The following is a 14,296-nucleotide window of genomic DNA, read 5'->3' as shown; positions in this document are numbered from 1 at the left end:
GAGGCTGGAGAAGGTGGATCACTTGGGGTATGCCTTTGGGGTTTGTATTTTATCCCTGGAGAGGGACCTCTCTCCCTGCTTCCTGTTTGCCATGTCTTGAGCTATGTCCTTCTGCTGTGAGGTTCTGTCTCACCTTGGGCCCAGAGCTATGAAATCTTCCACTTGTGGAGTGAGATCTCTGAAACCATGGCCCTAAATAAACTTTTCCTCCTCTGAAATTGTTCTCATCAGATCTTTTAGTCACTGTGGCAAAAAGTTGAGTAAAACAGAAAGTGTGTTTATTTTCTCTTGCTGCGGTAACAAAATACCACACATACGGTAGCTTAAAACAGTCTCACTGTTCTGGGAGATCAAAAGTCCAAAATCAATTTTCCTGGGTTAAGATCAAGATGTTGGTAAGGCTGTGCTTCCTCTGCAGGTTCTAGGGGGAGCCTTTTCCTTGTACCTTCTCATTTCTGGTAGCTTCCACCATTCCCTGGCTCATGGCTGCAGCCTTTCCATATCTGCCTCTGTCTCTTCTGTTTATGTCCAATCTCCCTCTGTTTTCCTCTTATAAGGATATGGGTGATTGCATTTAGAGTCTACCTGGAGAATACAGGGTGATCTCATTGTAAGACACTTTACTTATGCACTCAAAGAGTCTTTATAATAAAGAACTGTTTGGGGGTTCCAGTGATTAGGATATGATTTCTGTGGGAACATTATTCTGCCTAATACAGAGACATATATCTCTTTGGAGACTTAAGGTGCTTGCTTTCCTAGCAACATGGTTTGCTTTCAGACATACCTTATGAGTAACCAACTTCGAAACTGTTGACCCATTTGAAAAAAGCCAAGGGCTGCTGTCAGGAAGGGTCTAATTTAGATCAATCTAATGCCACTGAACAGATGTGTATGGCAACCTTCCCAGCTCTCATTATGAAAATAAACCATTCATTATCCTTATTATGGAGGAGCTGATAAGTAACTGGAAGAACTGGTCCCAGTTCCGGGCAAGGTATCAGTGGCAGCCAGTTCCTACCATCTGGCTATTGTGGGTGAAAGTGGTCCAGTTCTGAGGGAACAGGTGTACTCAGTTGGTCTGGTACTGACCCTTCTGTGTCCAGCAGTAGCTCTTGCCATCTGTTTCACCAGGAGAGTCACAAAGGATGTAGGTGGTCCCTGGCAGGGGAACTGACATGGTATCAAGAGAGTACTGAGCTCTTTAGGGGGGCCATCCCATACAAGGTCAGAATAGAGACTTCACCAAATTTTGAATTAGGAAAGAACTTCAACAGTTGAAATTGGAATGCAAGCATAACCTGGATCCTCCACTGCCTTTCCATCCCTCTCACACAAGCCTAAGGACACAGTACCCAGGAGAGGGCCTCCTTAGTAGCTTTGACAGGTGTCCCTGGGCAGGTCTCATTCATATCTACTTGACTCTAACCTGCAAGCTGACCATAGATGAGAAACCCAATTTTCTAGTGACTTCTTTCATAACACTAACTGAGAAAATTTGGTCAAAGGAGAGATCCTAAAGAAACCTCAGTTTCTTTTTATGTTGTAGGATAGTAATAATAGTTGAGCACATAGACTCCAAAGCTGGTCTTTGTTGCTATTCTAGCTCTACCATCTAATGGCTGTGTAACCTCAGGTAGATGGTAAAAGTCTCTGATTCCCAGCTTCTTAGTTTCTTTATCTGTAAAATGAGGATGATAGTTCCAGGGGATTGTCTAAGCATGTTTCATATACTTGATCTTCAAATCCTTACAACTCTGTAAGGGAAGTATAACATTTTATCCCACCTACCAGTGAGAAAACTGAGGAATGAAGAGCTTAAGGAGCCTACCCAGGTTACACAGTAACAAGGAGCAGAACAAGATAGTGTGGCCTCTGCACATGTACTTGGTAACTATGTTTTATACTACTGCTCAATCCTTGGTTTATAAGAATAAAATATGGTGGTCATCCATACCAGATTACCTTCAAAGTTCTGGGTTACATGTGCTGTCCAGTGTGTTATTAATAATGCCCTCATTTACTGTCCAAAGCAGTGTCTTGTCTTGGTTTGAATCTTTTCCCCATCAGGATTAAAAATATAAAAGACTTTTAATTTATAATAGTTTCCCATACCTTGCCTAAAGTTTGATATCTTACGATAATAGAACATTGAAATACTATAGAAATGGGCACAATAAATCAAGTGAGGAGTGAGTCATCAGAAGAATTATAGTTGGCACCTAAGATCCAAGGCTTAGAAAAGCTATCTTTAAACGTGATTTGTGTCACTGGTAGTGAAATTCATTTTAGGTGGGTTTTGTATGGCATAAGGGACATCTAGTGGTTATCTAGGTCTCTGCAGATTTACTAAAGGCATCATAAAGTAAGAGGTGTAAATATTGGAGCAAAGTACCATCACCTTGAAGGGAGCCCCAAGAAAGGAGGGGGCTTCTTCATTGCATTACTCTTTATTAGAAAGTTAACAAAGAGTAGAGAAACAATTTTCAGAAAAAGCTAATTTGAGCCCTAGCATGGCTAACTATACCATTGTCAATTTGAACCCAACACTTATTTGCTATCTTCTGTATCGAGTTGGAAATGATTTTGTTATCAGCTCCCTGCTAGTCTGGCATATTCTTCCTATCACTTTCTCTACTTTTTCTGCTGATTGCAGAGGGGCTTTTTGGATCACTCTGAGAAGCCATCTGATGAGAGTCTTCATCAGGCTAGAAGCAGAGCTGCTTAGCAGGCCAGACAAGAAATAGTTTGTAATTGCTTCTGACAGGTAGTCCTCCTTTGGAAGTTGCTTACCCATGAGGAAGCCATGCAGTTTTGGTCCAGGTGTATTTTGTCTGAATGAGTGGGCTTCACCTTATAGGAGGTGATCCTGGGTGATCTTGCCTTCTAAGTCCCAGCACTCCTGGAGCTTACCCACTGGTCACTGCCTCGTGGTACAAATGGTGACTGTCCACAACTCTGAACTAACTGCCTTTGTCTTCTGGGATGCCTAAAATATATGCTTGTCTCCTCTGCTACTCTTGTTCCCAGTCAGCAATGCTAGACTTCTTGAAGGCTCTGTTTCACTGAATCTTTTTTATAGTATTTTCTCCCAATTTTCTTCAGTTGAGTTCTTCTTTTTTTAAAAGCTGTTGGGCATTCCTAGTGTCATTTACCTTCTTTCAGGGTAGTAGGGAGAAGCCAGAAGTTGTTAGTCTTGGCCAATGGCTTCATCATTGGAGATTAATTCTTGCTCTTTGACTCTGTGTACATAGGATAATGGCTCTGAATCACCTTCTCACACTATGATGTGTTTTCCGTGGCAAGTCCAAGTTACATTGTCATGTACGAGGAGCACCCTAGTCCCTTTAGCATGCTTGAGAGCAGGAGATAGAATTGGTGCAAACTTTGTCAGTCAGTCTCTTAGAGGATCTTGCTAGAATTTGTAATTGGGTTCTGAATTTCCTCTATTGGTGTTCTTCAAGACACATGAACTAATGATAGTTGCCACTCTGAGGTGCAGAACTTTCCATATAGATAGTCTTTAAAAACTCAAGCACATTTCCTAAGTGCACACCCTGGGGAAAACCCAACTAAATGTGCAACGGTTCCAAGAAATGCCTCTTAGTTACTGTAATACTGGAGCTTTAAACTTTATCTCATCATTTATTATTTGGCAGAATGAATATAGAGGTTTCTTTCTGCATTGTAGTGTGCACTGGCTTAAGGCATTGGGAAGATGTTTGTGTGATCTTCCTTGCCCTTTCTCCCCCAGTGCTTCTACCTCACCCTACAAATATGTATTTTGTGTCAGGCACTGGGAGACACAGAAGAAAGACATAGTTTTCTTCACTTGAGAAGATACCAGTCTGCTGGGCAGGACAGAAAATTATAGCACAATGTGATACATACTATGATAATAGTTAGAACATGCAGCCGAGGGGCTGAGAGGAAGAACGCAGCCTTGGCAGGAGAGGTGTGGGTGGGAATATTGGATCCGGCTTCCCAAAGATGGTACTTGAACCATGACTCGAATGATGAATCACAGTTACACAGGCAGAGAATCCAGGTAAGACTTCTCTCTGGGATGTTTAGTTAGAAGAAAGGCAGAACTTTGGCAAGGTTTGTAGCAATGAAGTGGAAACTAGATGAAAAGGGTCTTGTGTATAATACTTAAAAGTCTGTATTGAATTCTGAAATGGTTGGAGAACCACTGAAGGGTTTTTCAAGAAAGCCGTTGTTTCTAGTCCTCGGAATAAAAATAACAGTAGATTTCTAGTGATTCAGGAAGGCATCTTTTAAATTTTGTCACCTCTCTCATCAAACTGTTAAAGGCTTCCTTTTTACACTAATGGTCCCTCCATTTTCCGGTTGCATAATGTACGTATTTTTAGAGCTTTTCATAATCAGATACCACCTACTCATCTGCTCTCAGTTCCTCTTTGTGACATGTAACTTTCACTCTAGTCAGGCTGGTGGCTTCATCAAAGAGGAATTCTAAGACAGGAGGACATGTAGGTTTCTCTGGATAGGGCTGTTCAGTACCTGCAAATATATGGGGAATGAGGGAGGTCATGTACTGAGCCTCTAGCATGTACCAGGTGTTGTACCAAATACTGGGATGTATTAGTTATCATGCTGGAAACACACAGCCCCTGTTTATAAAGCTTAAGGTCCAGAGGATCCTAACAGTGCCATTTCTGGAAAGAAGAAGGAAGAGAAATACAATCTCAGTCAAGTTTCTGATCATAAGTCATTGTACATTCATTGTTGTGGCAAATATTTATCATTCTAATTCTGATACTAAAAAATAAAAATCCACTATGAAGTATCTTCCAACATTTTCCAAGCATGTTGGTGACAGGGATTATTTTTAATCTCCCTTGTCCCATTCATGGTCTAAAGCTAAAGGTTCAGTGATTACTTAATATATTTATATAGATTTTTTGTCTGATATTTTAGTATAACTAGTCAATGCATCCTAAGTTAGTTTTGGTGTTAGAGGAAGACACTGCAGAAAGAGGTCCACACCCAATGCCAGCCCTCAGGGACTGTGGTCATCCTGGTGCACTGCTCTGAGAGGAATTCTGAGGCTTTATCTGGGTTGAATGGGGGAAGAGACAGAATAGAATGACAACAGTTGATGATGAATTCCATCTACCAGGATGAATTCCTGTATCATGGTATGTGTACTTGACAGCATGGTTTCAAGAGTTAGGCAAGTTTGCTATCCCAGGATGACTAAAAATATCAGCTAGCAACCAGAAAATTTTTATTCCACTACCCATTAACAAGTCATATCTTGGAGAACATGGTATTTGCAAGATTATTTCTTATTTCTCTCACTGGATCTGTCTATGCTAAGTTCTTACGTTATTAACTACATAGTAGTTTAGTGGGTTCTAAGAACACACCCCTTGTGATGGACGAAGTCTTTCCAGCATCCAAAACCCAGGAACTTGGTTGCAGGTAATTTTCCTATGGGATACATGAATACATAGCTGCTTATGTCTGATCAGCCTAAAATAGCTGAATAAAGGTTCCCAGAAATTTCACCTTCATGAAAGACTAAAATTAGAAACATCACATGGATTGTGCCAAGGATTGGAAATCCTTCTGAACTTCTTTTGTCCCCTTCTGTAACCAGACTTCATCATTTCCCTCTCACAAAGAATCCCTCAGAAAGTCAAATTTGAAGTCTAGGTTTAACTTGAAAGGAGGTAGTAATGATTTTCATTATTAACGAGGCACTTGTCCTGGCACCCATGGATGGCCTTTTGATTCATGAGGGTAGAGTAAGTTCCTGGTCCACTGCTCTCTCTGCCTTTCTGGCTGGCCTGCCTATACCCCCAGATGATGGAACAGCTTTATTCAAAATGAGGTAGGGGCTGAGGGTTTTGCTAGTTCAACATTAGCCTGCCTGGATTTTCCCTGTTACAGCAGCTTGTCTTACATTCCTTTTATCTTTTCCTGGTCAAAACCCTCACACATGAGACCATAGATCAGAGGGTATGGGTTGGTAGGCCCCGGGAGACCCTGCTTGCAGATGTGTTTTTGTTTAACCCAGAGAGTGTCAGGTCACAATGCATTTAAAACATCTAATGACTTGTCAACATTCAACTAATGGCTTCAAGTTGAGCTGGAGTCTTTTTGATCTTGATTTTGAGGTGAGACATGTTCTGCCAGTCTGCAATTTGGTGCCCATTTTCTACTTGTGGTACTCAGGTTTTTATCCGTGGCAGATCCCCATCACTGCTAACGAAATATAAGGCATGCAAATGGTGGTATCCGTGGAATGTAGCATTTGGGAGCTTTGTGACTTAGTTCCATGTCAGCTGCGGCTCAGCAGGCAGAGTGAGTTTTATTGACCCTGGTTAGCAATTCGGCAGATGCAGATGTGGCCTTGGTCTTGCCAAATATTAGGTTCTTCAGACTTTGGAAGCTAAGAGGACCATCTGCTGACACATTTGCACTTGGACTTCACTGCTGGAGTTTAGTCACTGTGATGGATAATGATGTTAATGATAATGAACCCTAAAACTGTGCAAGTATATGAAAGAAAGAGAATGAATGGTCACCATTTGACATATGTGTGTGTATATGATGTCTATTGGACATATGTATGATATATGATATACATTACATACTATGATATGTAATAAGTGTCACAACAGGGAGTCACAAACATGAACTTTTATATGTTTATATGCATATTTAATTTGGGAGTTTACTGAATCCAGAGTCCATCATTTGTTGAAGCCCTGCCCTTTGAGCTAACAATACACTGAGGATCTACTCTCTCAGAAATGATTTCCTTCCTATTGACTCTAGGCCAGTATATACTGTCTGATTTTGTTCTGGATCTTCATAGAAAAATAACAAAATTAATAGTGATATCTACCATCTATTGAGTCTTTTTAAGGACCTGGAATTGTGTCAAGTATTTTTATAACTGGTTATCTTCTCTCATTTATTTCTTACAATCCTGTGTAGTCAGACAGGTCACCTTCATTCTATGGAAGACCCTAAATGGAGACAAGTCAAATATTTTGCTTAATGTCACATAGCTGGTAAGGATGGATTAGGACTCAAACCCCAGTGAGAGGAGACTCCAAAGTCCATGACCTACTTCCTTTACTACCACTTAACTTCATATAATTTAATAAAGATATAAGCATTTATTAGTCACCTATCCATCAGGAGCTATTTCAGATTTAAGATATAATGCATATATATATTGTTCATAAGGCATTGGAGGTCTATTGAAAAGATAAGACCTGTGCTTATTCTGAGATAACAAAGCTGAGGGTTTTAAGTGACAGATGAGTGGAGCAGGCAGTTTAGAGGAGGGAGAAATCACAACAGACCAGTCATCGATTGCCTGAGGCACAGAAGGGGAAGGGGGCAGAGACAGTAGGATGTGTGATTCTGTGGAGACCCCAGAGCAAGATTCTTTCACAATGCTTCTTAGTCATTTGTTTTTAACCCCGATTAGAAATGTTACACAATGAGATTAGCCCAAAAGTTCTATCTAAAAGTCTTACCATCATGTACTCTGAAGAGAAAAAGCTCTTTTCATTATCATCTGTTGTCAAAGGTTAAATCGGGTGGGAGATAGATTTATCTTTGTCTTTTGCTTATTGGGAGTAAATGGCTTTGCATTTAGTGTGAAGTTGAAAAGCTTCATTGGGATTTGCAGGCAACCCTACTGCATTCAAGGTAGGCTGACACTGGCATCTCCATTCTGTATATCTAGATGCTGCAGGGAATGTCCCCCAAGATCCTTCCTTTCAAACATTCTTCATTGATTTGTACCAGCAGGATGGTACTCAGTGGTGAAATCATACTCCTATAAATGATCTGGTCTTCCAAACTGACCTGGTAGTTTTATTTGTCCTATATGTAGACCCACAGAAAATTAAAGATGCTTTAAAAACAATAGAAAAGAAGTGCCAGGTGGTTACCTTCCTATTCCTCAATAGTAAAATAGGGCCAAGAGGCCCTGTGGGTGCTGCAGGAACATCCCCACATTCCTCTCTCCTTCCAGTTCCCTTGCAGGAGTGTAGACAGGTGTAACCTTATAACAGAACACTTGAAAGCATATTCTTAGGAAATTGAGAAATTGCCTGGGATAAGAGGCAAGGAGGAGAGAAGAAAACCCTTCTGGGTGCAGGAACTGTCTCTAACCCTTAGAGGCATTTTCATGGGCTTGTCTTATAACTCTATTGTCATGGAAGAGTTCTTTGTAATTAGTGCATCACATAGGGCTAGAAGAGTCTCTTCTTCCAGTCAAGGCAAGTGACTTGGGCAATAGAGAAGACAGCTTGATGAATCGCAGGCATTGTTTAAAGATCGAAAAGAATTCTGATTTATCAAGTAGTGAGGATCAGAAAGTACCAGAGTAGCTAGGGCAATGGGAGAGCTGGAACAGGTTCAGGTGTCCATCCTAGGCAACAGGCACCATTTGAACAAGTTGAAGAAGAGATGAAGGGACTGTAGCCTGGGAATCCTGGTTAGCAGAGATGCAGAATGCCTAACACCTGTGCTCCTACAGAGGACTCCACAGTGATCAATGAATGGGCAGATTGAAGAATTCCACAGAGAGAGATCTTGCCAGGTGTGAAGGGATTTGCATGTCAAGAAGGAGTTTGTGAGATTTTTGTATATGACTAAGGGGTTTCAGCTTTATGTGTAGGAATAGGCTGCTGAAGGGCCTAGAAACCGCCATCCCTGGAGAATGTTCTTGCCCCAGTGCAGTGAGACAGATAGGGGCTCATGCCCTTTAGTGGGCTATGTGATCTTGGACAAGAAGCTATCCCCTCTGAGCCTCATGTCTATAACATATCACCTATTTTACTTACTTAATATGAATGATACGCAACAGTGTTTTTAAAGAGTCTGACACATAGTAGCTATCTCTACATAGGTGCCAACTATTTTTACTATATTCCTGTAGTCATAGCATGCCCTACTCCTGGTATTGCTCCTGTATGTCTCAGTATCAAGGATTGTGGTGAAATATAAGTATATTCATTCAGAGAGACTTTGTCTTGAGACTCTGTCTTCAGTGTTTTTCTCTCTGGTCTCCTGAGCATGAGTTACAAGTCCAAACAGCAGTCTTTCCAAACCCACGGGTGCAGTAGTAAGACCAGCTTGTCACTCTTTGTGACTCTACTTCTCTTCCTCCAAGGCTCTGTGACACCTGCCCTCTTGGGAAGCCATGTCCACTTTATCTTTAATCGCTTCTTGTCAGGGAAACTTGTCAACCAAGGTTGCTTTCTGTCACTTGATGCCACATCTCTTCCTGGTTCATTCTGTTGGTTGGAGACATTCATTTAATTGAGAGCCTGATTTTACAGAGAACAGTGCTTCAGACACTCTGATTCACTGTGGGAGGTCTGGCAGGGCTTCCTGCTTCCATGTCCTGCTCACCAGCCCAGGGTGCCAGTAGGCTTCTGCATGGCCACAGCTGGATGGATGGGGAAGGTGAGGATGCTAGCCCTGGAGCTTCCAGCTGAGCGTTGCTGGGCTGCAAGAGCTTTGCCTTCCTTGGTGGAAGATCCTCCACAGAGCATCATTTCAGGGTCCCATCAGTTTCCAACAGAGTCTTAACACGGAGGAAGATGAAGACTTGCTTTGATTTTTTTCAGGTCTGGGTGCCAGTTTAGATCTTCAATGTTCTGCCACATATGACTTCCCATTTGATCTTGACAACAGCCCTAGGAGGACCAAGGGGACAATTTGTAGCATGTCATCGAGGATCCCTCTTTTGGAAATGAATAAAATGAGATTTAGAAAGATTACACACCTGTCAGTGAGAAAGGTGTTGGGGTTTTGCTTGTTTGTTTTTAACCACAGTGTAGACTCCGTGTAACAGCCAAGTCATTTCAGGGCTATTGGGTAGAGGAGCTCTCCTTCCAAAAGGCTCTGAGAGAAGTCAGGTTATCTCTGCCTGGCCAGTTCCTGGCCCTTGATTCTCCTGTGCATCTCTCCAGAGGTCTGCATTCTGCTTATTCACCTTCTGTCCCAGCCTTACCTATGTGTCCTTCTCACAGAGGCGTTGCTTTTCAGATCCTTTTTAAAGGCCTTTTTCTTTCCTCCTGTCCTCAGCCTCCTTGTAGGGATGCCTGAGTGCTCTTTCCATTTACTGTTCAATGGAGCCAAACCTCTGTCTGTCCCTTTGGAATGAATTATTATCATCCATTAATAATTAACCTCTACAAGGAGTGCTACTCATAGGCATTTCACCCAAATGCAGAAAAGGCCAAAGTCGGCTACGACAGAGAGCTCTCACATGCTGAAGCATAATAATGGGGCTTAGGAAGAAGTCCTGAAACTATTTCCTTTCTGGTTCACTCACTTGAGCATCTGCAGTTTCCCTTTGTGCACGGCCAATCCCATGGAGCTAGAACAAGAAAGCTGGATATGCCTGACATTCCACAAAGATGACAATGAGCTTCATAAGCATTTCCGAGGAGGCCTCATTCCAAGTGTGGCTTCTGGAGCCAACTACCTGGGTCTGGTCCTACTCTGTGCATAGGGACTAGTTCATCAACTACTCCCTGTGTCTACTTTTGCATCTGTAAAATGAGGGGATGGTTATAGGTATCCCAAGTGGGTGTTGTCAGGACTTAATGGGCTGGCAGGTGATAAATCTTACCTACAGCACCTGATGGTAAGTGCTCAATAGATGATGGAATCATTGTTATTCTCAGTGGTATTGATGATGGTTAAGTCCACTGTTAAGTTTACATAATTAGGGAAGCATTTTCAAAGCTTTGTCATAGTTATATAGCCCTCTTGTAATCTTGTAATACCTAGCAAAAGGCAAACATTTTAGCTTGGTTCTTTCCTGGTGATGGAAGAGAAAAGGGAAATTGTTCTAGTTGGGTGTTAGGGATCAAACGATATGAACTGAAGGGAGTCATGTGATTATTTTTCTCTCACAGAAATAGATTGTGAGACTTATTTTGCTTCCTAGACCTTGCTGTGAGACTGAAAATGGAAACAATAATGCAGGCTCCTCAGAGGTGTGGAAAGAATGAAATGAGATTAAGATAACCAACACTTCTTCCCAAGGAACCGAGGCCATTGTGCCCTTACTGTGTGCTCTTTTTACATGGTTTATGTGCATTAAATAATTTCATTCTTACAAAATAGTTTACCCTTATAGTCCCATGCCCAGAGGAGGAAGCTGACCTATAGAAGTCATTTTGCCAAAGATGTCTAGCTTGAAAATAGTAGGCACAGGGTTTAGACCTAAATCTGGGTCCTGACTTAGAATTTGAATACGATAATGGAAAGGAAATAACAAGGGGTTACACACTAAACCCCATTCATGGTTTAGTCCTTTTATCTTTTGGCTGTCAAAGATCAGAAAACTGAGACCTGTCCCAGGGTGCTATATCAATAAGAGTAAATTATCGATATATTAATAAGAGTAAAAATTTTTGAAATTCTGATTTTGGGGAACAGGATGAGACTGGGTCAGGCATCCTCTCCTTCCCTTCTTAGTCTCCCACACTGGACAATGGTCAGGAAGGTATGGTCAGGAAGAATTGTGCTGGTGCCTTGGGTAGGATGTAGGGGCAGGGAGCCCTGCTGGACCCCCTTCTAGGAAAAATCACGATGGGTACAGTGTTCTGTTATTTCTGACTCTCAACTAAATGAATGTCCCCAACAGACTGAACCAGGGTTTCAGGCTATCTCATTATAATACCACACACTCAATGTGCAAAAATCATGGATCCTCTTCTCCAAAAACTCATGATTTTTTTTTAAAAAGAAATGTATGCAAATGATTTTAAAAACATGAAACAGGAAGATGCTGCAAAAAGTAAGTCTCTCTCCCAATCCAATTCCCAGGGACAACTTTATAGTTCCTTGTGCTTCTTTTCAAAGATATTTTATGCTTATATGAACATGTATAATAACTCTCCCCATCCCTCCCCATTTTTATACAATGGTAATGTAATTCTGTTCTGTTTCTTGCTGATTTCATTTAATGATATGACTTGGAGGGCCTTCAGATCAAAGCCAGAAGCAATATCTCATTTTAAAGGCTGCATAATATTCCATTATAAAGACGTGCCATGTGTTATTGATGGTCATTTAGGTTGTTTCTGATTTTTTACTAAGGATTCAGTAAATATCTTTGTAACAAAGTGTTTATATCCATTCAATTTAATCTCCTGTGCAAGTAAAACTTGCACACACATGTTGTATAACTTTCTGTCAATACAAGATATTGGCCAGAAGGAGAAAGACAAAAGAAACATCATAGGAATGCAGAGGACTATTCAGAGCACAGGTGCACCCCAGATATCTCTTTGGATGGGTTTTGAGGGCTGTGTCTCATGTTTCAAACCATTATGTCCTGAAGCCTCTTCTTGAATCTTTGTTCTGGGTGCCCAGTGAGTGATGGATGGATGCTGCTCGTAAGATTGATTCATATGGCATATTTGTTTGGCTTTTGACAGGTTGTTTATAAGAATAATGACATCCGTCTGGAGCTGTCTCGTCTGGCACGGATTGGGGACACAAAAATGAAAATCTATGGTGAAGTTGTGTTCAAGTGTGAGAATGTGGCCACACTGGACCCCATCAACTTTGAGACCCCAGAGGCTTACATCAGCTTGCCCAAGTGGAACACCAAACGAATGGGCTCTATCTCCTTTGACTTCCGCACCACTGAGCCCAATGGCCTGATCCTCTTCACTCATGGGAAGCCCCAAGAGAGGAAGGATGCTCGGAGCCAAAAGAACACAAAAGTTGACTTCTTTGCTGTGGAACTTCTCGATGGCAACCTGTACTTGCTGCTCGATATGGGCTCAGGCACCATCAAAGTGAAAGCCACCCAGAAGAAAGCCAATGACGGGGAATGGTACCATGTGGATATTCAGCGCGATGGCAGATCAGGTAGGGAAAAGCCAGGGTGTGTGACTGAGGATAGAGGGCAGCTGTAGCAATGCAGTTTTTCCTGGCTTTATTATTTTTTTTTAATTTTAATTTTTGCATTTGCAGGGTTGTTGATTTTTTGTCTCTTCTCTTTAATGGTTGTAGTAACATTGTTTTTGAACAAAACACCTTCCTCATGGATGCCGCACATTCTCCAGCTCATCTCCCTTGCTCTTTCAGGGACAACTCTAAGACCCTGGAACTAAGGATAGTTTTACAAATAGCATCACCCCTCCTCCCAAAGCAACTGTCATGTCACTGGTACAGTATTTCCCCCTTTTCTTCTCCTTCTTTTTCTCATCACCATGGGAACCAAGTGTGACATCACAGATGCTGCATTATGGGATTATTCTGTAGGATATGCCTCACTGTGCAAGAGTTTATGCAAAGATCCGCCCTGCAATAATTGGCAAGAGTCACATTGCAGGGAGAAATTATGACAAGAAAGGAAAAGGCAAATTGATTTTTCCTGAAGTCATGTTCAATTTAAAGCCTTCCTTTGGTGTGAAAGCTTGTATTTTACCCTTTGCTCAGACCTCACTAACTCTCTCTTCCTCTTCCTAACCTTTTACATTTGGTTTAAATGGTTTTGTTTGTTTCTGCAGCTGCAGATCAAACAAGGTAGCCCCAGGCACTACATTGTCACTCTGGAACAGTAACAAAGGGAGTGGGGGCTGGGGGGCACTAATAGAGAGTCTGGGGTTTTCAAATGACTGAACAGTCTGCCTAGCTTTCTAGGGACCCTGTGGCAATGAAGGTCACATTCTGTGCTATTGGAAAACCAAAGAGCAGTAATTAGAGCATTTGAATTTCAGACTCATTTTCTGATTTCCCATTTAGGTAGTATATACTCCTGAGGGGTGTGGCTACATTTTCCATATTTGTAGGGATTCATCCTCCTGTGCACATAAGAACAAGTCTTCATTTGGATATTTTCTCTCCAGGTTACACTTGGCGAGCAAGAGGAAGTAATAGGGTCCCCAAAATACGGAAGAAAGAAATGGCTGAGTTTTGGTAGATGCTTTTCTGTACAATTCTAGAGGTAAAGGGATGGCAGAGATAAGCAACATTACCCTTAGGAGGAACAGGATGGGCTCTGTGCAGAGGGCAGACGGGTGGCAGATTGCATGTTTTATTGCCCAGTAGGAACCTCTATCGATTGTCTAAAATCTGATCGGAACCAAGAGGCTTCAAATTAAATGTGCTTGTTAAGCAAGAATGAACAGTTTGTGCTTTTTAAAGAGAAAAAGACACACAAAAATAATTTCTTTGGAAGCTAAATCAATCCCTCTCTCAAGTTTATCAATAATAAGTGAGCAGGGTACAGCTAAAATTGTCTCCAAATTATTATTTTATTATT

The 14,296-nt window shown here is 41.6% G+C and overlaps 1 protein-coding gene across 22 annotated transcripts in view; it reads left to right on the top strand.

Moving 5' to 3' along the window:
* Window positions 1-14,296, top strand: part of Nrxn3 (neurexin 3) — a 1,577,562-nt gene that overhangs the window by 500,994 nt on the left and 1,062,272 nt on the right. For all 22 annotated transcript variants that reach the window (XR_009226397.1, XR_009226396.1, XM_058577846.1 and 19 more), the window contains one exon: window positions 12,459-12,897. Coding sequence is in view for 20 of the 22 variants with exons in the window: in XM_058577846.1 (XP_058433829.1) it covers window positions 12,459-12,897 (439 nt within the window). In the remaining 2 variants the exon portion in view is untranslated. The remainder of the gene's footprint in view (window positions 1-12,458; window positions 12,898-14,296) is intronic.

This window comes from Marmota monax, unplaced genomic scaffold (genome assembly GCF_021218885.2).
Source record: "Marmota monax isolate L192 unplaced genomic scaffold, Marmota_monax_Labrador192_F-V1.1 WCK01_AAM20220418_F8-fsc00017, whole genome shotgun sequence".
NCBI classification, from domain to species: domain Eukaryota; kingdom Metazoa; phylum Chordata; class Mammalia; order Rodentia; family Sciuridae; genus Marmota; species Marmota monax.
The sequence above is the reverse complement of the archived record's forward strand: the minus strand, read 5'-3'. Positions and strand labels throughout refer to the sequence as shown.